At 31.9% G+C, this 27,473-nt stretch overlaps 1 protein-coding gene across 1 annotated transcript; it reads left to right on the forward strand.

The window, feature by feature from the left end:
• Positions 1 to 182: 182 nt before the first annotated feature.
• On the forward strand, positions 183 to 26,801 carry LOC148283196 (uncharacterized). The gene is made up of 5 exons (XM_088223902.1): positions 183 to 476; positions 10,213 to 10,340; positions 11,730 to 12,090; positions 25,083 to 25,183; positions 26,529 to 26,801. Exons 1-5 carry the CDS (start codon positions 183 to 185, stop codon positions 26,722 to 26,724), a joined length of 1,080 nt encoding a protein of 359 aa, XP_088080028.1. The 3' UTR covers positions 26,725 to 26,801.
• Positions 26,802 to 27,473: the final 672 nt, after the last annotated feature.

A 27,473-nucleotide genomic window follows, 5' to 3' on the forward strand; every position in this document is an offset into this window, starting at 1 on the left:
CGTAGTTTTGAAGGTTTAAGACGTGAGAAAAGTTTTAGCAAATCTGATGTAAAACACAAAACACGGAAACCAATATTTAATGAGTATCCTGCATTGGAAGCGTCATTGTTTTGTTAAAAACCACTTCCTAGAGTTGATAAAAAATCCTGGCGTCCATTGTTCTGATTCTCGCCATTCCGCAGATGTGTGCCGAGCGTAAATTCGTTTCTTCCATCGGCTCGTGCGCGATTGGGTTCTCTCCCGACTTCCGCCGAAGCGAATCCACCGGCCGAGCTGCACTCGCCGCGGGATTCCCGCCCGCCCGGCTCCAGCCGCACGGGGCACGTTCGCTTCTTGCTTTATATAAAGTACTCCGCGTCCGTCGGCGCCTCAGTCGACATTCGGAACTTTTCATTCATCTTTCTGGTGAAGTGTACCTCGTGCTCGAAATAAACCCAGTGACATTTCATCGCCGAGCCATGTTTACTCGTATAAAGGTCAGTGAAGTTTTTTGATCAAACTTGGTGTTATCCGATTTCGAAGGTTAATGCCGTCATAAACGGACAGTGAATTAATTTAAGTTATTTTCAGTTCGTGCAGAGGTATAAATGTGTGTATTTATCCTTGAAAACAATTCATTTCCCTTTCCTTTCTTCTTTTAATTTTATCTTAACCGAATGGTCCATAGGGCACTGCACTGGTACAGTTAAAGCGTACCGCCATAATTGAACGTAGTTATGCAGAAAGCAGCCAATATACAATTTTTAAAAAAATGTGTTATCTGGTGCAGTAACGTCAATTCTATGTTCTGCCAAAAACAGTCAAACAGCTTTCAAACAAAAAAACTGTAATAATCACCTTCTGAAAATATGTCGATTTCTCAATTGTCAGAAAAATCTCACAGTATTTTAAAAATCATTAAAACTGGTCAAATTTCATAATTAGATTTTCGTTTGTAATATGAAAATTTAAATGTATTTGTTGTCTATCATTTGTCAAAGTCAAAAAAAATCCAACTGTTGTGTAGATTTGATTATTCACTCTTTTCATAAAAGTGCTATTATCTCCGTTTCACTTTTCTATGGCTGGCTGCTTTCTGCATAACTGCGTTCAATTGTAAATGTCAGCAAGGTAATCATTATATCACTACTCGCAAGTTTCTAGTCCAGTTACTATGAAACATTTCTGTGTTATTAATTATTTGTTGACAGTAAAATTTTGCCGTTGACCTGATAGAAAACTAAATGAAACCAGGGCCCTAATTACAATGAGAAGTAATTACAGAGTTATCTTCGACTGGCTATAGAGAAAAATCGGTATTTGTGTACGAAAATAAGTATATTTGCATGAACATTTAAAGAATCGTCTTCGGTAACTTATATTGAACATGTACATTTAAAAGAAAAAAATGTACGCATATTCTACTTTTCTTACAGAAAACTTCATTTTACTTTGTAGATAAAATTGAAGATAAATGTTAATTTCCCATTGTAATCAGGGCCTTGTTGTATATTTTTTTCATATATTTATCATTGATGGGCTGACATAAGACTATCACAGTTTTTTTTAATTAATTTTGGATTTATATAAGAAAATGTTCATAGTGTTTGCCTGCATCGGCGGTATTGACAGTACACTCATACGACTACTCAAAACGTAAATAAATACCTTTGGTTTTAATAAAATAAGTATACGCATTTACGGCATACTTTAATAGGCATGAATAGAACAATATGGTATCAGTTATACAAGAATACTCATTTTTATCATTCATCGAGTGGTACAAATTGTAAAAGTTAGTTCTAGTATTATAAGTAGACTCATTTCTATCATTCGTCGAGTGGTACAAATTGTAAAAGTTAGTTCTAGTAGTATAAGTAGACTCATTTCTATCATTCATCGAGTGGTACAAATTGTAAAAGTTAGTTCTAGTAGTAAAAATAGACTCATTTCTATCATTCATCGAGTGGTACAAATTGTAAAAGTTAGTTCTAGTAGTATAAGTAGACTCATTTCTATCATTAATCGAGTGGTACAAACTGTAAAAGTTAGTTCTAGTAGTATAAGTAGACTCATTTTTATCCTATCTATAATAACAATATTTTCAGTTTGTCCAAATTTTTGTAGACAAGGACTGGATTCAACTCCTTGGGAGCTGTTTATATGAACACATTACATCAGAGATAAAGAACATTTAAGAGAAGGTAATATAGAAAAATATGGTCGAACTCAAATATTGTTGATAAATCCACCTGCTCCATGAAAAAGTATAGAAATTGAAAAAAAAAATTTTTCAGCGTTGCCTAGTAAGTAGGTGAAATAATTCAATTAGATGAATCTCACCCGCATAAATAAAGGTTACAGCTCTTTAACTTCACAAACATCAACAGTTGAAAGAATTGAAGGAATATAGATGTTCGAATATGGGCAGAATGATGAATGTTACACAGTGTGTAAAATGGCCACTTAAGCCAGCCATTGACAGGTCATAAACCCTGTAGATGCCTAGACTTCTATATTACCTTCTCTTAAATGTTCTATCTTTAATAGTTCAAGATATATATCTGGGATATTTATGTTATTTGTACCAATTACTCCAATGTGGTTACAAAGATGAAATTAATGATCTGTAAATGATAACCTATTTCGATAAATTTGAGTTCTGTAGCTAAATAATTGGGTTAATTTAAAACGTTTTTTTGCTCGCTTTCAAAGTTACTTGTTTGCTGTTATACTCTTATGTTCGGCCATAAAAATGTATAAATTTGGACATGAGTTTAAATTTGTTGCAACATAGAGGAAAAACGTTTTTGAGAAGGAATATGGAAGTCTAAGCATTTACAGGACTTAGAAGTGGCCACTCAAACCAGCCAATGACAGGTCATAAGCCCTGTAAATGCCGCCAGTCTGCAAGCATTTTGACACACTCAAAACATTGTTGTATTAACTACCTGGTAAAAGAAGAAATATAAAAATTGGAAAATTTTTTTCAGGCGTTGCCTAGTAGGTTAATTGGTTTAGCCGGATGAATCTCACCCGCATGATAAAGGTTTCAGCTCTTTTACTTTACAAAAGTCGACAAATGAAAGAGTAGAATGTTTTAACATAGGCAGAATGGTGAATTTTATAGTGTGTAAAGTGGCCACTTAAACCAGCCAATGACAGGTCATATGCCCTGTAAATGTCCAGACTTTCATATTCCCAAAAAATGTTTTCCCTCTCTCTAGCAACAAATTCAAATATAAATAACTCACTAGGAAGGAAATTCAGCCAGTCTGCAAGCATTTGGACGTACTCAAAACATTGATGTATTTAATGCTATAATTTACCATAAGGCCGAACTTAAATGCTTTTATGGTATTTTATTTTCCTTATAACACTATGAATTCTTATGAATTTGTTATAATCTTTTGTTTGTTTTAACTCTTAAAAGACTGTGGTAAATAATCCCTTTGTGTGCGGTGATGTAACATCTTGTTACCACTAGTAAAAGACGGAATATTCTAAAGTTCAGACATTTGAAAAAAAAAACTTGGAGACATACTGTTTTATAATTTTCTTTCCAAAATTTATGCAAATAAATATATATAGTTTAGCCCCGTTATAGCAAATAAATTTAAAAATATAAATACGCCGCTCATATAACGCGCATGTGTCCCTCGTCACTGTCATCAACCGACTGAAAACTGAATTTATTTTGATAAAAGGGTATTTTTACACTAGAATATTTCATAGTCCCTGGATTGGTGCCTGAAACGTAATACTGACCATCTTACCTTCATACAATAAAAATGATCAAGATACGCTGCCATTGGTGTACCAATGCAGTGACCTATGCACCATAAGATGCAGAAATTATCATCAATTAAAAAAAAACCATGTCACTAAAACCGTCCTGCCTAAACTCTGGAAATCCATAGATAGTCTGGACCTGAAATAAATAAACATATCAACAATCACGCCGTTTGTCCTTAAGGGTAGGCAGAGACGAAAAAACGCCATATCACTCAGATCTCGCTTCCTTTTATTCATACACCTAAACATGCACGGGTGCCAATTATTCAAATATTTATTGAATTTGGTCATGTCATGGTCTTCCTATATCTTGGCATCTATCAACATAAGCATCATTAATCTGTTTAGCTGTCCTTTCGCTGTTCATTCGCTCTACATATCCAAGCCAACGCAGAGTTCCTTTCTTGATTTTGTCCATTATGCTTATCTTAGCCTTACGCAATGTACAGAAACATAAAGTTATCGATATATACGTTAAACAGACATGGTGACATCACACATCCTCGTTTGACTCCTTTGGGAATGTCAAATCACATGCTGTGCTGTCCTTACACAGGGAAGCATTAGCCCGTGTCAGATTTCCGTTCACTCCATACTCCAATGACTCCTCCATAATTTATCTCTGTCAACTCTATCCAACGCTTTTTGCAGATCGACAAATGAGCAGAAAAGCTTTGGGTTTTTAGGAAGATTTTTTTTCTGTCATATTTTGTAAAACAAATATTTGATCCACACATCCTCTTTCATTCATAAAACCACTCTGTATACATCCCACACTCTATCCTTAGTAACTTTTTTTACTCTCTCAATCAGAATTCTTCCATTCATTTTGCCAAAAGCGTTCAAAGGGCCGATTGCTCTATAATTTTCCCATTCCACCCTTGAACCTTTTCCCTGGTATGGAGGTATAACAACAGCACATATCCATTCTGGAGGAGTGAATTCTTCCTCTAAACATCGGTTCAAAAGCTTGTGCAGCTATACAAAACTTATTTCACCGTCACCCTTTATAAACTCTGTGGCAACATTATCAAAACCTTGCGATTTTGGATATATTTCTTATTTCTTCCATACTTATGTCTGTCGTTCCATCATTTGTATTTAAACTTACCTGAGAAGGTGTCGAAAAGCCTATATTTCCTATGTGTGTTTAATTCACCTCCTCGAAGTATTCCTTCCATTTCGTTTTTATTCTAATATCATTCGTCACCATTTTTCCATCTTTTTCATTTACCGCTTTCCAGAATATATTTTTTATTTTCTTGGATATTCTCGTTTATTTTGATTCCCTCGCTTTCCTTCAACAATTTCTTTCGTTTACACACATCTTATTTCACCCTCTTCTTAGATTCATTATTTACATTTTTCAATTCAGCATAACTACTACATACCAACCGCTTTATAAATAACCTCTGTATATTGTCAAAACAGTGAAATAAATAAATAACTTTAATAAAACCACGACAATTTCGATTGTTTCAATGAAATTTCATTTTTAATAATAATTATTATTTATAAATTTATATAAACCACATTAACTATTAAATTATACGTCAACCGGTTTCAAGGTATAACAAACTTTCCTAACATAAAAATGCGCCCTTTGGCAAACTAGATGTTTATATTCATGTAGTCGGAAAATACTAACTTAATCTTCTTATCTCCCAAAAACCTTGTAAAAAATAAAATAGTATCAAAGTTGAAATTGTTGTAAAAAAAATACCAGTCTTGAAGATGCCTTTTTAAGCAAAAGCGCACGTTTGTCAAGTTAAACAAATCAAAACTAACCTCTGAATTTTATTGAGATTTTTATCAAAATCGTTGAATTTTTTATTTCAATTTGCCGAATCTGAAATGCAGCTAGTAAGAAACTTATGTTTCTGTTTACTATACATCAGTGGCTATTATCACAAAATTGATATTCAGAAACTTAATACTCAATTTATACATAACAATACTCATTCAAACCGAGGCAAGGGCATAAAATATAATATTCGATTTCTCCCACACGCAAATGCTAAGATTGCTAAGCATTGCGAAATATCGCATTTCATCTTGGAGTTGTGTGTCACCGCAATATTATCTCAACTTTTCCGCATTTAACAAGTAGGCAATTTGTTTCTACCGGTTTCAAATGATCATCATAAAAAAATACAGGATTTGAAAATAAACGATCGCGTTTATTTTCAATTCATTTATAAATTAAATTCATATTAGTTCTGTTTTTTTTAATTTTAAAATGAGCGTCAAAAGTAAAACAAAAGGGTAAAGGTGTTTTATTCATTTTTTAAATTTTATTTTATTTTATTTATTTATTCATAAAAATATACATCTAACGAAAAAAAGGTGTATCTCTAACTCTATGAGGCCAAGAGCCCTCTGTTGAGTTGGGATACAACAAAATATCAAGTGGAAGCATCCATATTAATAAAGGTCACTACAAATAAAAATTATTACAAAAACATAAATTTCAACAAACATCTGTAGAACACGCGCAATTTCTTGCAGCAGTCTCCTGCAGTGGTCTCTTTCATTAGACAAAATCCAAACTTGGGCACCTCTCCTAAAAATGGCGATCGTTTTAGAGAACATCAAATGTCCATCTAGGACATTGAACACTGTTGGACCCACAAAAGAGAAACTTCTCCGAGCGAAAATCGTACGTGTTTTTGGTATTAAAAAATCCAAATTACAGGAAAACTTCGTACGAGCATTCTACCAGGATCGCCTCTTGTAACCGCATGACCAGAAATGTGTCAATGACAACACCCTGGCTTAGGAAAAATCACACTTTAAATTTTATGTTCTCAAATGAATCAACCAATGATTAGAGAGCTATGAAATATATCCGGTTTACTTACCATCAACGGACCAATCGGAAGAATTGACTAAAAAAAATGAAAGAAAACCTCTGATGCCACATGCGGAGTAATTTCAGAAATACAAAGCTTTTAAAAATCGTAGCGCTGATAGTACGATGTATAAAAATGAAGGCTTGGTTTAATAATTAACAATTAACAAAAAGTGTCAATATAAGATAATGACAGATCATTTCCTCGATTGCAGTTTTAAATCCAAAGTAACCCACCAGATCGTGACCCGACAAGTATCGGCTCAGCAGCTGACGGTACCACGACAGAAAAACTACTATGGAGATAGAACAATGGGGAGTGTAGTACCAAAACTGTACAATTTAATACCAGCTGAAAATCGTGAGGAAAAAAACCTAAATTCATTAAAAAATATATTAAAAACAGCAAGTGAAGGTGTGCATATAAATATATTTTATTCTTCATTTATAATTAAACTATGTACTTACTTATATATATTTTTTAAAGTAATATAACCCGCAGACAATCTTCAGCTTTGCGGAAACAAAAATACAATTATGTATGTTACTGATTTGTAAAAATGAATAAAACTTTAAAAAAATAAAATAATAATAAATAGCCTTTTGACAAATAAACCACTTAACTTCCTCATTACTCGAAATTATAAATTTGCAAGGCTGCCAATAATAATCTGAACTAAATAAATGATTTAAATAAATCCTTTAATAAAAATGCTTAACTATTAAAAATATAATTTGATGCAATACCTGTTAAGCTAGGGTTTCCTAGTGAACCGTTCAGTACGGCTGTTAAAATACGGGCACCGCTGTCCTAGGAAACCCTAGCTTTACCTACTTAATCCGCGCCGCTACGCCTTCACTTGATTCTTTTTCTGAGAACCTGCAGCCTGGGCTTATGATAAAACATTGAACACATGTAAACAAATGTATTTTAGGTATCTACGTGTTATTAGAAAGATTGAGAACATTTAATGTTACACAATATTATTTTTGGTATGTGTATATATATTTACATATTTATACACACACAATTCTGGGTTTTATCCCAAGGGGGAGTAGGTATATTATTATTTATATCACTACAGAGATGGGTAGAATTTTTGTTTCAAGATTATGGATATTCGAGCGTTTACAGGGCTTATGACCTGTCATAGGTTGGGTTCAAGTGGCCACTTTTATGTAGAATTCTACAACATTCCCCATTCCGCTTATTAGCGAATATCCATATCGGTGACATTTTTGGTTTTTGTATATAAGTCATGAAACAAGGAAAGCTTTCGCTAGCGCGTTTGGAGCGCCATCTATGTATTTGATATTGAGGTTAAGTATTAAAGCAAATTACTTTATTTATGTAGCTAAGACTCTATCCGAGTTAAATTAATTATTAGTAATCCCCTGCAGATGACTCTGCAATTTATTTTTACTTAATTTTTGACCAGATCTTGTTTTACACAATATTATTTTTGGTATGTGTATATATATTTACATATTTATACACACACAATTCTGGGTTTTATCCCAAGGGGGAGTAGGTATATTATTATTTATATCACTACAGAGATGGGTAGAATTTTTGTTTCAAGATTATGGATATTCGAGCGTTTACAGGGCTTATGACCTGTCATAGGTTGGGTTCAAGTGGCCACTTTTATGTAGAATTCTACAACATTCCCCATTCCGCTTATTAGCGAATATCCATATCGGTGACATTTTTGGTTTTTGTATATAAGTCATGAAACAAGGAAAGCTTTCGCTAGCGCGTTTGGAGCGCCATCTATGTATTTGATATTGAGGTTAAGTATTAAAGCAAATTACTTTATTTATGTAGCTAAGACTCTATCCGAGTTAAATTAATTATTAGTAATCCCCTGCAGATGACTCTGCAATTTATTTTTACTTAATTTTTGACCAGATCTTGTTTTACACAATATTATTTTTGGTATGTGTATATATATTTACATATTTATACACACACAATTCTGGGTTTTATCCCAAGGGGGAGTAGGTATATTATTATTTATATCACTACAGAGATGGGTAAAATTTTTGTTTCAAGATTATGGATATTCGAGCGTTTACAGGGCTTATGACCTGTCATAGGTTGGGTTCAAGTGGCCACTTTTATGTAGAATTCTACAACATTCCCCATTCCGCTTATTAGCGAATATCCATATCGGTGACATTTTTGGTTTTTGTATATATGTCATGAAACAAGGAAAGCTTTCGCTAGCGCGTTTAGAGCGCCATCTATGTATTTGATATTGAGGTTAAGTATTAAAGCAAATTACTTTATTTATGTAGCTAAGACTCTATCCGAGTTAAATTAATTACTAGTAATCGCCTGCAGATGACTCTGCAATTTATTTTTACTCAATTTTTGACCAGATCTTGTTTTACACAATATTATTTTTGGTATGTGTATATATATTTACATATTTATACACACACAATTCTGGGTTTTATCCCAAGGGGGAGTAGGTATATTATGACATATATACAAAAATCAAAAATGTCACCGATATGGATATTCGCTAATAAGCGGAATGGGGAATGTTGTAGAATTCTACATAAAAGTGGCCACTTGAACCCAACCTATGACAGGTCATAAGCCCTGTAAACGCTCGAATATCCATAATCTTGAAACAAAAATTCTACCCATCTCTGTAGTGATATAAATAATTATTTAATGTTAGTTTATTATTAAGCCTTGATTGAGGAACAGTCGGGTTCTGAAACCGGTGGGCATATTTATTTTATTTTAGTGATTTTACATAAACAGAATACATAGTAATATTATTTAAGTACAAGGTTATCATAACTATGAAGAAAATTACGAAAAGGGTAAAAACTAAGAAAGCGAAAAAAATAAAAAATATTTATTCACAATACATTCATTTAACATTTATTGAGACACAAGTCCCAACTCTATGAAACCAAAGTGCTGTGTTGAGTTGAGACGAATATATTTTTTATTTTTTTATATACGGCCTAAGCCAATTACAACAGTTACATAAATGCAAGAAACTGTGTAGCAAAGACAAACAAGGGCAAAACAATATATTCATTAAAACGAAAGACATAAGACTTCGAGCTAAACCATGATCTAACTTCATCCCACACTGTTTAGTCGCGAAGAGATTTACGAAAAGCCGGAAGATCTATCCCAAAGAATTCCAAGTCGAGTGATGAATTGACTAATCTACGCATTCTGGACATTGGGGCATAAAAACAAAAGTTGCTCTTAGAAGATTTTATAAATAGCAGATTTTGACTTCTTATTTGGTCAATTATTTTGATTATGTATGAAACTTTTACATAATATCACCATATTTACATAACAAAAACATCACTTAAAAATACACGGTAAATCAAATTAAAAAAAAAAACATGCAATAAAAAAACATTTAAAATCTATGAAAAAAGAAAATTGCAATAAAACCAACTATTGCACAATGCACAGATAACAAATTCGCTTATGGTCGGTGGTCGCTTAAGGGAGTCCAAGACCAGACCCGTGGTCTCTGAACACAAATCTTACGAACTGAAAAGTTGCAATACTAAAAAATATAAAATATGTTTCCTTCCAGATTGCTTTGATGATAGCGGTAATCGTCTCAAGCAGATCAGGTTGCAGAGCGAGGCACATTGACCGCCGGGAGGAATCCATCGTCAACATTAAAGTAGACTCGTGGAGACCAGATGGGTACGGATTCGCGTGAGTAGCAGCTATTACATAATTATACTTAATCACCAAACCCTCGTAAATCATCATTTGTTCCTTGACATTCAAATTTGGGTTAAATTTTAAAATTTTACATGCATTTCAAATCTACTAAAAATTTATTTACAATAATTATTATTACCATCGCCATCATCATTACCGTTCTATTGGGCACTGCATTGTTACGCCAACCGCGTCGTTATTCTCGATTATTATTTGTTTTTTACATCACGATAAGCTAATCAGTCCCGGGCTTCAGATGCCAGTCCAAGGACTACTAAATCCTCCGAAGGTTCCGGGTTCGATTCCCGGTGAGAACACAAAAATTAAAATGTGATTCTTTTCAAGCCTGGGTGCTCTGTGATGTGATTCACCACTGTAATTAGGCCTCCTGGCTGTTGTGGTGCAAAAAAATAAAAATGTAAATATACTTATGTAAAAACATCTTTATAAATAAATATTGCATGTGCATCACGCCGCACTGACCATAAAGTTAAGTTTACAAGAGGACAATACAATGGACATTATAATATTTTCTCGTCCTAGCTCCGTGAACAGCCTTAAACGTGCAGGACAGGACAATGGGAAAATACAACATTTTCCTACTGTCCTATCCGTGCGCGTTTAGGATGTTGCGACCGCGCGCGCTGGTTCAAAACCCACTAAACCCCAACTTGATCCCATTTTCTAATAGTGAGTTGTTTACAACTCGTTGAAAATGGCCCTAAAAATAAAATATTTGGGTAAATCATACTAACGCAAATATTTCTTAAAAAAAAAAAAATAGATGTCAAATCAATCAATGTATTGCAATCTATAGAAAAAATTAAAGGATACAATTATGTTATCGCTTAAAAGACTGGTAAATAATTTCTTTGCGCACGGTGATGTAACGTCGTGTTACCACAAGCAAAAGACGGAATATTCTATAGTTTAGATATGGAGACATGATGTTTAATAATTTCTTTTCCATAATTGATAAAAATATTTAAGTCTTGTCAATAATTATAAATCATAAATACGTCACTCATTTTACATACGTGCGTCCTCCATCACTGTCAATAACCGACTGAATCTATTTCACACAAACACTGGACACAGAATAGCGTCTCTGTCTTCCTTGTTATGAGCCCAATAGGGCGAATACTTGCGCTCTCTTTTATACAGATGTATTGCTGTATTGGCGGGCATTCATTATTTATATATTTTTTATTTTTTGTTTTAAAATCCAGCGTAGTATACAAATTTGACTAAATCCGACGTGGAAAAAATACAACTTCATTATGTAAAAAAAAAGAGATAGAAACGCGGACTTGATCCACGAATATTTAATACCCATGTATTTAATTACAATATTTTTAATACTACGTATATTATTTTCAGATATCAGACATCTTTTGGAACTACGAGAAGAGAAATAGGGTACCTTAAAACATTTCCAGATGGTACAGCAAGCCTCATTACTGAAGGAGAATTCTCTTACTTCGATTCTGATGGAAAGTATTATAGAGTCGTTTACACTGCAGATGAAAACGGTTATCACCCTCGACTCGACGAACCGACTGCTAATGTACTGAATCAATACGATGACGATGATGACAACGATAGCTTTGTATTTCCTGAAGATGAGAACACATTGCGAACTTCGACGCAACCGTCCACAACTACCACTGTCTCTTCTCTCGAGACTACTACAACTTCTCCCCAAGAAACGACGGAATACGATGGGACAACACCGGCAGCTGTAAGTTCATTATTTTTTTTATTTTTAAAAAGACATTAAAATCTGTTTCTGAAAACACTTGGTAGAAATGAATTATTATACAAATTTGGAATATGACACAATACGCTTAGAATTTAAATCATTATTTCTTTAGTTAAGCATGTAATTATATGTTTGTAAACAATTGTATCCACTTACCGATATTTCTATGTCTACCGATTTCAAGCCTTTTTTTTTTTAAATAAATTTTTGCGTTCTTATGATTCACCAAATATTTAATTTTGAGGGCAATTTTCAACGAGTTGTAAAATAACTCACTATTAGAAAATGGAAATCAAGTTGGGGTAGAGTAGGATTCGAACCACGGAACTTTGGTCCGTGAGTCCGAGACACTAGCCACAGGACCACAATCCGATTCAACCCGATTCAGACGTACGCGTCTTTTCGACATGACACTGATTACACTTATGTGATTATCAATCAGTGCATGTTAGTGTTAGCTACTAACAGTGCGTGTCCTATCAGCACGTTGGTTTTTATATTTATGTGCAACTACAACTATCATAAAGGTGTAAAACTTATTAGCCATTTGCGTTTTGCATTTTGCACGTGCGTCCAGTGCACGCGGCACGCCGCGGGGGAGAAATAGATTATAATAATATTATCTCTCTATTTTTGTATAGTTATTACAATAGCATTTACCAAACATTTTTTTCAAGCCATGAGAGTATTTTTCAATTTCTTGACCTTTTCAATTACAATTCGTAAACATGGCCGCTTCAATAAGGTTATGAGGACAAATTCATTAAGGGCGGAAAGACCGATTTACTAACATGTTACAGACGACGACAGCTTACTGTTATTATAATATAACAGATTCTTCACTTTCCTATTTTAATTTCTTACCCTAATCCTTACCGAGATCCTAATCAACCGAGGCCCAAAGGTCCGATCAACAGAGGCCCGTCGGGCAGATAAAACAGTTGTCGAATGTCCTAGAATGTAACACTCCGATAGCCTGCCAGTTCGATATTTATTTCCGAATTTCGCGTTACAACTTTTCTTATTATAAAGAAAGTTTTACACAATAAAAATACAAACGTACAATTTTGGATTTTTTAAACGAAGTGTAAATACATGTCTTTATTGTTTTCAATCTGACATTATATTGAATCGGGTTGTAATTCTGTGGCTAGTGTCGAATTCGACAAATTTGTGAATGAAGTTTTCACAAATATTTTTTTTGCATCACAGCAGGCTAGGGGGGGCAATTACAGTGGTGAATTACAGCGTAGACCACCCAGGCTTGAGAAAAATCCCTTTTTTTGTGTTCTCTCGTTAATTGAACCCGGAACCTTCCGTTTGTAGGTCAAGAGTCTTGACCACTACACCATGAAGGCCACCGTAAAGTGTCGCGGTCGCACGGTTCTAGGTTCGAACCACACTCTGCTCCAACTTGATACCAAATTTCTAAGAGTTATTTATAGCTCGTTAACTCTTAAGAGACTGTGGTAAATACTTTCTTTGGTGTCAAATCAAAGGACTCCATTTCATTTTTTTATTAACAAAATAAACGTGGACCATATTCTCGATTGTATGGAATAAATTGATTTGAAGCATTTAGGTTTCTTATTTGACATTTGATCTTTGACCATCTTTTATCAAATAATAATTGGAAAAAAAACGCTAGATGTCAGTAACGTATTTGTTTGTTCATGAAAAGCACTGCCTAAAAACTTACCCATACACGCGTAATAACAACTGGAAAAAAAACCCCCCACTTACACGTTTTGTTCATGTAAACAGCTACTGCAATATGAACAAAATAAGCATTTTTAGTTAGTGCCTCTGCCGACCCTGGCCGATCGGTACGATACAGCACTTAATCAAAGTATGTATATATGGCGCATTTTTCAAATTTTACAAATACTAACTCGCATGTTTTATACTGTTTTTAGTTATTGTTTTAATGAAATTCTAGTAGGGTAGGCACCGCTTATGTACCTATATCGAACGCACTCCACTGAACTCTGAGATTTGTGTCTCAATAAATGTTAAATTGTGAATAAAATACAAAAATAAAAATATACAGCCAACAATTAAAATACAGATCTCCCGCATATAAATGCTGGAAAGTGTTTTATAAATAATTCGATGACAAATCACTTAGTTAACAAATGGTTTTAATTAATAATTGACAATTTCCAATTCAATATGTATTTCTATTCATTTTAGAAAAGTTTGGATCCCTCAAATGCGGATGAAGTTTTGGACACTAGATATGGACTTCCTCCGGGACTTGTGGGATCACTCCTAGGAACTGGATAATTTATTTATTTATTTATAAAATAAAATTCGAATTCGCCTTGTCATTGATAACGCTCTCGGTGAGTGTTGAAATCTTAATGGACTTTGTACCCGAAGAGAAGATGACCTTGTGAACCATTCACATCATGGCCCTGATGAAGTGTAAGGAAGGTCAACTGTTTTCTAGATAATCATAGTAAATATTGTGCGCTCTTTAAGCTTTCCGAATAACAAACCCACACAACTTATTTATTTAAGTGAGGATAAATTGAACGTAGTTATAAAGAAAGCAGCCAGTCAACAATATCGAATAAATGAGATATTGGTGTTATCGGGTAATAAAAGTCAATTCCCTGTTCCGCTAAAAGCATCCAGGCTACTTACATACAAAAAACTGTTACTATCACCGTCAGGAAAAAGTCTTGATTTCATTTCTCAATTCGCAGAAAACACCCACAGCACTAGAATTTTTTTGAGGAATTGATGCTTATGGGAAGATTAAGAATTAGATAATAATAAGATTAAGAACGCTTAGCAGTTCTCTTCGTTCTAATTCTCAAAATACTCTCATCCACAATTCCTCTTTCTTCTCTAACTCATAGTGTCCATGCGGCTTGACTGTGGAATCATCTCCCATCCACCATCAAATATGTTACTATACTATCTCTTTTTGAATCACGTCTGAAGAAACATCTCCTTTCTCTTCCTTAATGTCTCCTCCTTTCCTTTTTCCTCTTTTTTCCTTTTTCCATTGAGTAATAGTATTGATTTAAGGTAATTTATAAACGATTACGTTTATTTTTATTTTTATACATCTTTAGCTTTTTAGTCCTTAATTTCTATGGAACATGTTTTGCAACTTGAATTATAAAAATAAAACTATTATTACATTGGTTGGTTGGATGAAATTTCCATTTCGCAATAAGCCCGCCAATGTACAAATAACATTATGTACAAAAAGTTAAATAATTTTTTTAAAAAAGATTAATGCCTTCAGAAATCTTGTTCTCTCAAATAAATTTAAGTGGATAAATACTCCAGAATTGCAACTATACAAATTCATTGATTTAAAAATACACGTAATAAAAAAAAACACGAGTATTATATGATACATTCAAAGTTTGAATGAGGTATGATTTAATATTCAATATAAAATCAGGCTGTTTTCTGCAAAATCTATATTTTAGGTTGCGTGGTTGGCCAGACTAAAAAAAATCCTAAAAATTCATTCAATGAATTATTTAATTGATTGAATGATTATTTAAAATCAAGTACCATCACATAAATATAAAATAATATGTTCAATACATAATCATTAGAGCTTTAAGAGGGCTTCGTATTTTCTGCAAAATGCAAATCTTAGGTTGTGTGGTCAGCAAGTCTTAAAAATCATTAAAACTGGTCATAGGTATACACGGTTAAATTCTATTTATTATTATAAAGAAAACGAATGTATGCGTCATTTATCATTAGCCAAAGTAAAAAAACATCAAAACTGTTGTGTAGATTTAAAAATTCACTCTTTCCACAAAAGTGCTATTTTCTTAGTATAATTTTTCTATGGCTGACTTCTTTCTGCATAACTACTTTCAATTTATATCAAATACATAAATGTAAAAATATTATATTACCCACTAAAAAAATAATCGATAGCCTTTTGAGGATTTTACATAGTAACTATTTATTGAATGTTTGAATATAGTCTCGAAGGTGAAATAGTTTAACGTTTAGTATAGAAACAGCCTGTTTAATTTATAACGACTTAAAAGTAATACCAAATTTATTAATTTCATCATCACTCTTATTGGACTTTTAATGGTAAGTATTTCGCCTATGTTATACGTTATATCATGATTTCAACTGTATTTGTAATATTACGTCTTTTTATAAGTCTTATTAAAGTAAAATCACTTTAAATAAAAAGTCATAATGTTATGGCAATACAGTTGTGACTTTTGACCTAACTTTGTCGAAGCCAATTCATTAAACTATTTTTGTGAGAAATCTGATTTAACATTGCTGAAAATCCCCAAAAAACTAATTATAATATAAGCAAGTGTAGATATATGTAAATATTTGTACAAATTCCTAGATAATTAGCAGTATTTTAGCCGTGCCGCGGCAGAATCTGACTACTCCGAAGAAGTTCAGAGTCAATGCCACAATTTTTAATATGTATTTTCTCAGTCATTAGTCATTACGTTTAAGACTAAATTGTAAAAAGCCATAAATATTTTACTTCAAAATCGTTTTTTTACTATTATATAGTAAGAAAATCATTTAAACATAGGCAGAATGGTGAATTTTACACAGTGAGTAAAGTGTCCACTTAAACCAGAAAATGACAGGTCATAAGCCCTGTAAATGCCTATACTTCCATATTACCCTCTCAAAAATGCTTTCCCTCTCTGTTGCAACAAATTGAAATCTTAATAACTCCCAAGGTTTGAAATCCAGCCTGCCTACACATATTTGGACGTACCTTCTCAAAATATTATTGGTTTAACTAACAGTATAAGAAGTGTAAAAATTTTAAAAAATATTTCAAGCTTTGCCTAGTGGTAAAATTGTTCAATTGGATGAATTTCACCCACATAATAAAGGTTTCAACTCTTTTACTTCACAAAAGTCAACAGACGGAAGAGTTACGGAAATGTGGATGTTTAATGGGCAGAGTGGTGAATGTTACACAGTGTGTAAAGTGGCCACTTAAACCAGCCAACGACAGATCGTATGAACTGTAAATGCCTAGGCTTCCATATTCCTTTCTCAAAAATGTTTTCCCTCTCTGTTGCGACAAGTTTTAATGTAAATAAAGCCTTAAAACTACATAAATATAATTTTATTTCTACGAACAAAACGAGACAGGTTCGTATTTGTAAATTACATTTGAAAACATCGTAATTATATTTGTTATTAGTTATAATTAGGTTAGCAGGAGCTTAAGCTGATATTGATCCGATATTTTTTGTTCTCTGTTATTTTGTACATTATATTTAATATTTATTAAAATCTTTTAAAAAATTTTCATTAGAAAATATTTATCGATGCTTGTAAATGGTATAGTTTTGGGCAAAATCTATGTTTATTGTTATTTTTTAATGTTTTTAGATTTATCGTAATGTTACGCATTTATAAAACATTATATATATCCTTAATGTGCGGTATGTCGTGTAATAATAATAATGTCCTTAATAATATCTGTAGCTCAGAGGATAAAACATAGGGGTCTAAATTTTGGCGTTTTGAAGTTAAAAATGCTGAAATCATCGTAATAAGCTTTAATATTTTATTTGTGAATAAAACACCGAAGTCCACTTTCCTCATAAAAATACTTTTTTAAATTTAAATTTCTTGTAACCGAGGAAAAACATTTTTGAGAAAGGAATCTGGAAGTCTAGGCATTTAAATGGCTTATGACCTGTCATTTGCTCGCCCTGTAAATTGTAAGACTTCCATACTCCCTTCTTAAAAATGTTTTCCCTCTGTTGCAACAAATTTAGATCTAAATAACTCCCTGTCTGCAAACATTTGGAATAAATTTCTGAAGTCCTATTTATTTTAACTCAAAAAACATCAGTTATCCCAGATTCGCCATTGGAATATGTACTATTGTTATTAAAATATTTATTATTTTACATTGAAAGTTCTTTATTGATTGAAATTATCTTATTTGGATAAAAAACAATATGTTTTGGGAATCGCATAATAACAAAATTTTATTTCCTGAACATTTAGTTCAACGTATTTATCCTTAAAGGCACAAAAAACTAATATCTTTATTGATTAATTTATTGTTCATGATTTGCATTACTTTTATCAGTTACTTTTTACATGGTATCAATCAACGTACCTTCGAAAATGCATATGTACAACGACCCGCCACAAAGTCCATGTGTACCTTCTAGCTTCTGAATTGAAACAGAGTTTTTTTGTAATAATGAGGACATGTTTTAATTTGAACCGTACTGGAATGATCATATTTTTTTTCTCCATATTTTGTAGAACAAGCAAAAAAAAAAAATTGGGTGGACATACTGGCGTTCGATACTTATCAACTCCTATATTCGAAAATAAAATTTTAGTTTACCATTTCGAAACACCGATAAATCTCTTACCGTATTTTTGTAATCGAGGCCTTGAGCTTTTGACCGAATTTCAGTACTTAATTCGGTATTGCATATCATATAAGTTCTTACTAATAAATTAAGTTAAAAGTTTATTTTTAATACTAATATTATATTTGAATGTATTTAAGGTATTTTTAGCTATGTACGATAGATAATGAAATTTAGATACATAAACTATATTTTGTATTCAAATAAAAAGACTGATGAATTAAAATGTGTTGTTTCATTTAAAATATTGTTCACTATTTTTATCTAAATAGATCATTGTAAAGTACAACGCATCATATAAAATTTAATGGTGTTGTGGTGAGACCAGGGGTTAATTACTTACAACATGTAGCCGTAAATGAAATATAGAGTGAGGTTTATACATATGTTAAGAAAAAAAAGTTGAACCTCGGTTAAGTTCAAAACAATTGAATTATTCAAGTACCACAGACAACTTGCATTTATCTTGCTACGGGTTTACCTACATAGATAGATGCAACTAACTTTGGAAATATACATAGTACATTGTACTACACTATAAGGGATAATAGATACATATTTTCTGTAATGTAAACATTGCATATTTTATTATTTTGTGCCACGTAAATGTGATATTTTTTAAAACAAAAATAAATAAATTTTACTTAATGCTATTAAATATTTGTATTTAACCACTTACTGACTTTTCTACGTCTACCGGTTTTGAGAGGTACCCGTCTCTTCGCCAGGACACCAATTAAACCAACATGCAAACCAACATGCAAAACCCACTATACTATTGAACCTATTAAGTTAACCCCCTCCCTCCATCATATCTACCTTTTTTTAACCGTTTCTTAAACAACATAGAATATTTTAATATTTTAATTTAATCAGTGCATGTTTGTCCTAATCAGTGCATGTGATTATTAAAATGCATGTCGTGTTGGTTTTATATTTTTGTGCAACAGCTATGGTGAAGGTGCAAAGTGGGTTTTGCATGTTGGTTTGCATGTTGGTTTGATTGGTGTTCTGACGAAGAGACGGGTACGTCTCAAAACCGGTAGACATAGAAAAGTCAGTAAGTTGTTATATACAAATATTTAATATTATTTAGTAAAATGTTTGACCACAAAGTTAATGCTTTAAATATTAATAAAGGTATTTTTACTATATTACTATTTTATTAATTGGTACACTACCCGCAAAGTACTTTGATCATTTTTGTTACACGAAAGTAAGATAATCAGTCTAACGCTTCGGGTGACAGTCTAGGGACTCTGAAATATTTTAGAGAAAATACACTTTAAGAAATATGTATATTATGTCGTTCATGTCGGAATCGAACCATAGACCTTTTGGTGTCTTCTGGTAGTCCAACAGTCAGTGCGTTCGCCTTCCATTATTTAATTATTTTATTGAATATTTACTTATTTTATTGGTTCTGGTAGCTCATTGAAATATTATAAACGCATTTACATTGTACTATGAGTTTTTAAACCGTTGTCATTCTTATTGGTAATTTAATATTTTTTTATCTCTTACTTTATGTATATGGCATTATTGGTTAAATGTATTTGTATTTGTTACTACCCCTTTGTCGATTTATGGATGAAAATTAATAACGAATAAATGTATTTTTCATGGAAGTATAAAACGCAACCGTAACCCTGCATCACATTACTTGGATTTAAAAAAAAATGTAAATAACAACTATTGGTTGATATTTTATCGGTACAAATATTGTTTTGATATTCTAAGTTTTATTATGAAAAATAATATTCTAGTAACATATTTATTTTCTTGAATAATTTAACATAATACATAATAAAATCTACAGTTGAATTCCTATCATCCGAATCAATTGGAACTGGACCCCGTTCAGATAATTATTTTCTGAAAAGGGGGTATATTTCAATGAATTACTGTATGTATGATGAAAATGAAAATGAATAATTGAAAACAAAAAATGACCTTTCATTATTTACATGAAAAGGCAATGCTTTTACATGTTAAGCGTAGTTACAAGTGTTGTAAATTAGTACTGTGTGTACTTACTGTACTGTAAATTAAAGTCATTGCTTCCTGAACATCCCAGGTCGAAGTGAACTATTTGACTTTCATCATCTGTTTTCGGGCAGCCAAGTTTGCGAATCGCAGTACGTTATCGTCTTAATATTTTTTTTCTGAAATTCTGAAAGTGATTCGGATAGTCAAAGTTCAAATAATTTTAGTTCTACAGTAAGTTTATACCGGTAACAAAAAAATATGGATATTTGATTATACCAATACTGAAGACCACGTGAGACTCGCTGAATATTCTGCTCGGTCCTGAGAAATACAATATGTAATAAAATAGTATAATTCCGTATATATAGATGTCTCTATTCAATAAATTCATGAAACATTTAAGTTTGTAAGTGAAAATTCTTGATGGAAGTTCATTGTAATTTATTATATAAATAAAAGACCAGTGATACTTTAATCCACGAATTTGGGACACCGCAGCCATTTACAATAATATTTTTTTAGGTAATTTGTTGGTTAAAACTAAAAACAAAAAGATTAATTTTCCAACTCAGGAACTTACTTTCTTAATTGTAACGACTGTAAAAATACATGCTACGTAGGCCAAACGGGTAGAGCCTTTAAAACACGCATCAAAGAGCACATATAATCATGGTTTAATAATTAAGATAATTTAAATAGAAAATAAACATTCCTTTGACTTAAAAAATAATTAATATTGTACCTAAAGGCCATAAATTTGACAAACTAGAAATTCTCGAAATTAATAGATCAAAAAAATAACCCAACGTAGAATTACTTAATAAACAGATAGCACACGTGCATTCTCCATTAATTTACCCATTGTAATATATTTTTACTAATGACGTTTTACCCTTTGTTTTTCAGAAATCATAATTGGCAAAAATTACACTCACGAAGGATGGGACACTAAAAATAAAATACTTAAACTCATTAAAATAACATAATATCAACTCATTGTTAACCCGAAAAAAAATTGATAATGATCCTTGAAATAAAAATTACTTTTTTTAATTTACTTTCATATTATTTTTAATTATATATCCTTACCTTTGTTTTGTATAAATACATTGAACTCCTTAATAAAGATACCAGTCTCGAAGATGTCGCGAAAGCTATGAAACCGGTCAATTGATATTACAAATTTGTGGATTAAAGTATCACTCGTCTTTTATTTATATAATAAAAAGTTAATATGATACTTGCTTATATCTTCGAGTAGGTAAAACATAAACATGTATTATTCGAACTGAGATGGAGAATATTTTTGAGAAAGATACAAAATAATGACCGACCATTTACTAGATCGTAGATTTAATTTTTTGTAAGTATCAATATTTATATAATTTTTTATTCAGAAAAACATACATTCTCATACATAATAAATATTAAAAACACCGATTTTCTAACATCGAAAGACCAATATTAAAAAAAAAATTAAGTAAACATTAAAAGTCACAAAAAACAAATAAATAATAAAACTTAAGTGAGAAAAAATAATCGTAAGCATTTGCGTTTTCCATGGAAGATATTATTAGTAATAAATAAAAATAGCGAATGCACACTCAGAGTCATGCATGCACACATACATGAACGTATACACTCATACACTCATACATATATAAAACCACAGAAACACATACATAACATGCGTTACATATATTATAAACCACTCAAGATGTACATTCAGCAATTATCCCAAATAATCAACTCCATGAATAAATTTCGCCCTCGCTTCTCCCCCGCAGAAGTAAGAAACCATTTGTTTTTTTTAATATTTAATTTTAAAAAATTTCTTCGTTCTAAATATTTTTTTGAATATGTTAATATGTCTTCTTGCCCATACTGATCATCGTGGTTTCGGATGTGACAGAGTTTGAAAACAGCCTGTATATTCAAATATCCTGTTTTTCAGTTCTTCCATTGATTTTTGTAATAAAATCTAAAACATTTATGCGAGTGAGATTCCACTAAATTATTAAAATAAAACTTTCTTAATTTAAACCAGAATACTAAATTTTACCCAGCGTGTTATGATATCACTCAAAGACCAGTTAATAACAGGTCATGTGTCCTGTAAATGCTTAGATGTCTATATTTTCTCTTAAAGTGTTGCACGCCTTCATTGTAATATATAATTATGATTATATATATTTTTCTTCTTAAATTTTTATTAATGTAAAAAGAAATATTAGCGTTTTAATAATTTACCCAAATATTAAAATGTTGGTGGCCATTTTTAACGAGTTGTAAATAACTGCACTATTGGAAAATGAAAATCAAGTTGGGGTAGAATGGGATTTGAACCTCGGACCTCTGGCCCGTGAGTCCGCAACACTAGCCACGGGACCACAACTCGATTCTTCTTGTTCAATTACTTTTTATATGGCCATGTTTTGTTATTGTTTTTTTTCGATTAGCTAAACTTATTATACTGTTATATTTTATATGGTAAAAGGCACTTGCGCCAGAAATGTACGTTTCCCAGCTTACACACAAATTTAAATAATTGTCAAATAAATTCAGCTTTATGTCCTCGACTGCGCCTGGCTGAAAATAGATCATAGACTGGCTTTAAGAATTATTATTATAATATTAGGTGCTTACCTATGAAATTGTTTTTACGAACTAACAATCGTTCGCGTAGGAATTACAAACTGTTTTTTTTTTGCTTTAGAGCCTTTCTACTTTTATAAGATATTTTCATGAAAATAATTATGGATAATACAATATTTGAGTTTGTCCAAATGTTTGTAGACAAAATACTGGATTTCACCCTCTCGGGAGTCATAAAGATTAACAAATTATAATAGGGATGGAGAATACCTTGGAAAAGGGAATATGGAAGTCTAGGCATCTACAGGGCTTATAACCTGTCGTTGGCTAGTTTAAGTGGCCACTTTACACACTGTGTAACATTCACCATTTTGCCTATTCTTATTAATAATCATAAGATTGTAGTATTTATTGTTATTATTAAGATGAGGTAGTTCATTAATATAGCCAAGGAATAGGAAAGGTCCTAATATAGAACCTTATGCTACACCCATTGTAACTGTTGATCTTTGAGATTGTGCACCAGTTACATCCGCCCTCTCAATATTATCATTTAAGTAAGAAGAAGGATGATTTGAAGCAGACCCTCTTATTCTTAAGTGGTGAATTTAATCGGAAAAATACAAACCCAACGATTTTTCAGTGTTATGACATTTCACAAAATGGCGGTAAATCACAAAAACATCGCGAAAAAAATATATGTTTGCATGATATATTATTACGGTTGCATAGACGATATAATTTTAATACAAAAAAAATGTATTTAATATCTCTATACAAAACGGAAATTTCATAGGTAAGCACCTAATAAATATTCTGTGATACATCTTCGGGAAATATTCACAATTAATTTCTACTCTGTTGCCTAACTTAGGTAGGTATGTAAATAAATTCTTTCACAATATAACGGTTTCTATAAAAAGTAAACGAAAAATAATGTTTTAAGCCATTTATAAATTAGTCGTCAAGCATTAGTTTTGTGAGTTCTATTTAAAGGTTGATATCAAAATGAAATTGGTAAATAAAATCGTTTTTTGTAACTTTTTAAATAAGTTTTCCAAAAACAATAATAATTACTTTTTCACTGATTGAATGCACTAAATATTTTAAAATAAACACTAGAAATTATACTATTTTATTAAAGAACAATCGTACTTATTGAATTAATTAATAGATTTTGTTATAAAATTAGATTTAAAAATAAGGACATATCAAATATTTATTGGAATACTAAATACGCATGTTGCTATAATTTAGGAATTTCATTTTAATTGGTTATTTTTTTGTATATTTTTATTAATTTTTCCCGCCCATAAGGCTTTTACATACTTGAAATTTATATAAAATATGAGTATATAAACAACATTAAATAAAAAAATACTATTGTATTTAAAGCAACAAAAGATAGAACAGTGTTTAGAAGTAACGTTGGTATAAAAAAAGAAGATGAGTATATAAACAACTTAAATTTTTAAAAATACAATATAAAGTGATAAAATATAGAACTGTGTTTGGAAGTTAAGTTGGTTTTTTAAAAAAAAGCTAAAGAAATGCAGTTTAAGGTTAAAAGCAGCTAGTTATGACGTTTAAAAGAATTATAGAAGAAGTGTGTACTTTACAAGTACCAAAACTAATTCGATTCATTGGACATGATATATAATTCTTTAAATTCATTTACTTCTCTTGTAAATCGTAAAAACTTATTCATTTTAAAAATTTATTTTGAAAATGCCAATAACATTATGTCGATTTTGTTTAACTGAAAAATCCTTAATAAAATTTAAACGGTTTATTTTTTTTGCGATAGCATCGCTCGAAACTTTTCGTTTGTTTCAAATTGATTAAAAAAAACATTCAGTGCAGTAGAACAGGGTTTATCCATTTTATTTATAGCACGTATTAATGTTATTTACCCACTCAAGCCTAGAGATTTTTCAGAGATATTGTATTGACATAGGACTTGGAAAATAAGTATACTAACCCTTTTTGTTTTTTTATTTTTAGGTGTTCGTTTTATCACTTTTGGCGGTGTCTTCACTAGCAGCGCCACCCGTCGAGATTTTACGTTACGACAGCGAGCACAATATAGATTCATATAATTTTGTGTAAGTGTTGAACTTCAAATTCTGTTGCTAGCTTTGGGTGAGCCCAAATGGTAAAAAAGAAACAAGGTCGAAGCGAAAATGAGGATAGCACATCATTATATTTCATCAATTATCCAGTGTCCAGGCGGCGCAGGCGGTATGACAAATATAGTTCTCTGTGAGGGAGAATCGATACCTTGGACGAGTGTTTCCGATTTGGTGATGCTCTCAAGAAAAAGGAAATCGATCGAAGATGAGTCTCTGAAAAGTACTCGTTAGAGCATTTATCTTTAGGTCTCGGGTTCGATTCCTGGCACAGTCAACATGGAATATATAGGTTTCTGTAAATGATTTTCGGTACATTTTTTCATGATTTCCGGACTGAATCTGAAGAGTGAGACCGATCATTGTCTTCACTTATAAAGTGATCAAGATTCACTGCAATTGGAGTGTACTATTGGGTGCGGATACGGAAACGATGATATAAATGATTTTTAATTCACGTTGTAAACAAAACTGAAATTGGGTTCGATTAAACAAACCAGGTTTATCCTTTTTACGTGGCTTTAGTTTCTCTTGTTCTGGACATCTGCTTCTGACAGTTCATATGCCTGTGGACGTTATGCTAGAGAGACTGCCGACAAAGAAACCCAGGGACAAATTTTCGACGCCATATGCTCTATTTATGGAGCAGACGTGGGATAGTAAAAATAAGGATGTCAATATTTTTTTGTGAAACCGGTGTCTAAAAAGAAGTTGAAAAGTAAACTGCATTTGTATTTTATTATTAATACAGTCAGAGACTCCAATGGTTTAACGAAATAAATTTCTAAATCAAGAGACCCTAAAGCTAGCGCCACACTCAGCGGAAATTCCGTCGTCGATGTTCCGCGGCAAAACGCCTATACATTTTATTGCGTCGATTTACTATTACGAGTATCGGGCACACTACGCGGAAGATCCAATGATTCGTCGGCGGACCAGGGCGGACCGCATGTCTTCGACGTCTGTATCGTTCTTAAGACTTTAGTCAACACAATGCGATTGTGCAACTCGTTTTATTTTTCGGGCGTAAAAGTAACTTCGGGCCGGTTGCACCCAAACAAGTTAAATTAAAAAATAAATAGTATGGTCAAAATGAGTTTTTTTATCTTATTTCTTCATGCAAATAATTTTGTCCAGTTTGACTCAAACGCAACATTTTTTAACTTTGCCTCTTTTAGGTAAAACGAACGTTAAAAAAAATAATTCAAAAATGTAATAGGGAATTAGACAAAGTAAATGCTGCTTCATTTAATGTAACGTGGGCATAAAAATATGAGACCATACTTGTTTTTCAAATTTTTAATTTTAATTCCATTTTTAGATTTCAAACAAGCGACGGAACATATCGGTCAGAAGTGGGGCAATTGAATAATCCTGGAACAGATGCTGAAGCTTTATCGGTTTCCGGCAACTTCCAGTACCTTGGACCTGATGGAGTCACCTACACTGTCACATACACTGCTGACGAAAATGGCTTCAGACCTGTTGGAGACCATATTCCGAAAACCACGTTTTAATCTGACCGACCATGGACCATAACTGAGCATGTACAAAAATATAAAAAAACACAATAAAGTATTTTTTAAGAAAAAGTGGTTCAGTTTCTTTGAATATATTTTTTATTTATTGAATTTTTGAAAGATATTACAACTTAGATGTAGAGCAGTTTGATAAGGGAATATGCAGGCATTTACTGAGCTTATGAGCGCTCAAATTCTACTTAATTAAATGTAGATAGATATATTATATTCTTGTTTTTTTCTCCAAATTCAATCATTTAAAAAAAAATCACACATACTGCAAATTTTTCAAATGACATATTGCTTTAAAAGACCATCTTTGTAATAAATAAATTCGATTAAACACCTGACGTACAAATCCATATGACACGGTAAAATTAGGGTGCATTTATTTTTTATTGCATTGTCTTTTATTATTTTTATTTATTTAGTGGCTACTTTCAGCTACAGATCTTGCAAAAAAAAAATAGTGTGGAAATTAGTCGGCTTCACGGTGTACTGGTTAGTGAATTAATAATGATACAGTAAAAATCTATCCAATTTATATAATTTTAATCGTGCCGTGTAGATACTACAGATCGTTTGAAATATACATTCAAATCTATATTTTATTGTTCATCTTTTGTTTAGGTTGTCCGAGCCTTTTGTTTAGTTTTATTTAGTAGTTTATTGCATAACTTCAGTCCCAGGTTTATAAGTTCTTGGTCAACAATTACATTAATGGCTGATTTATTAATAAATTTGAA

Source organism: Micrasema longulum, unplaced genomic scaffold (genome assembly GCF_059751315.1).
Source record: "Micrasema longulum isolate JH-2025_06_02 unplaced genomic scaffold, ASM5975131v1 h1tg000253l, whole genome shotgun sequence".
In the NCBI taxonomy this organism is placed as follows: Eukaryota; Metazoa; Arthropoda; class Insecta; order Trichoptera; family Brachycentridae; genus Micrasema; species Micrasema longulum.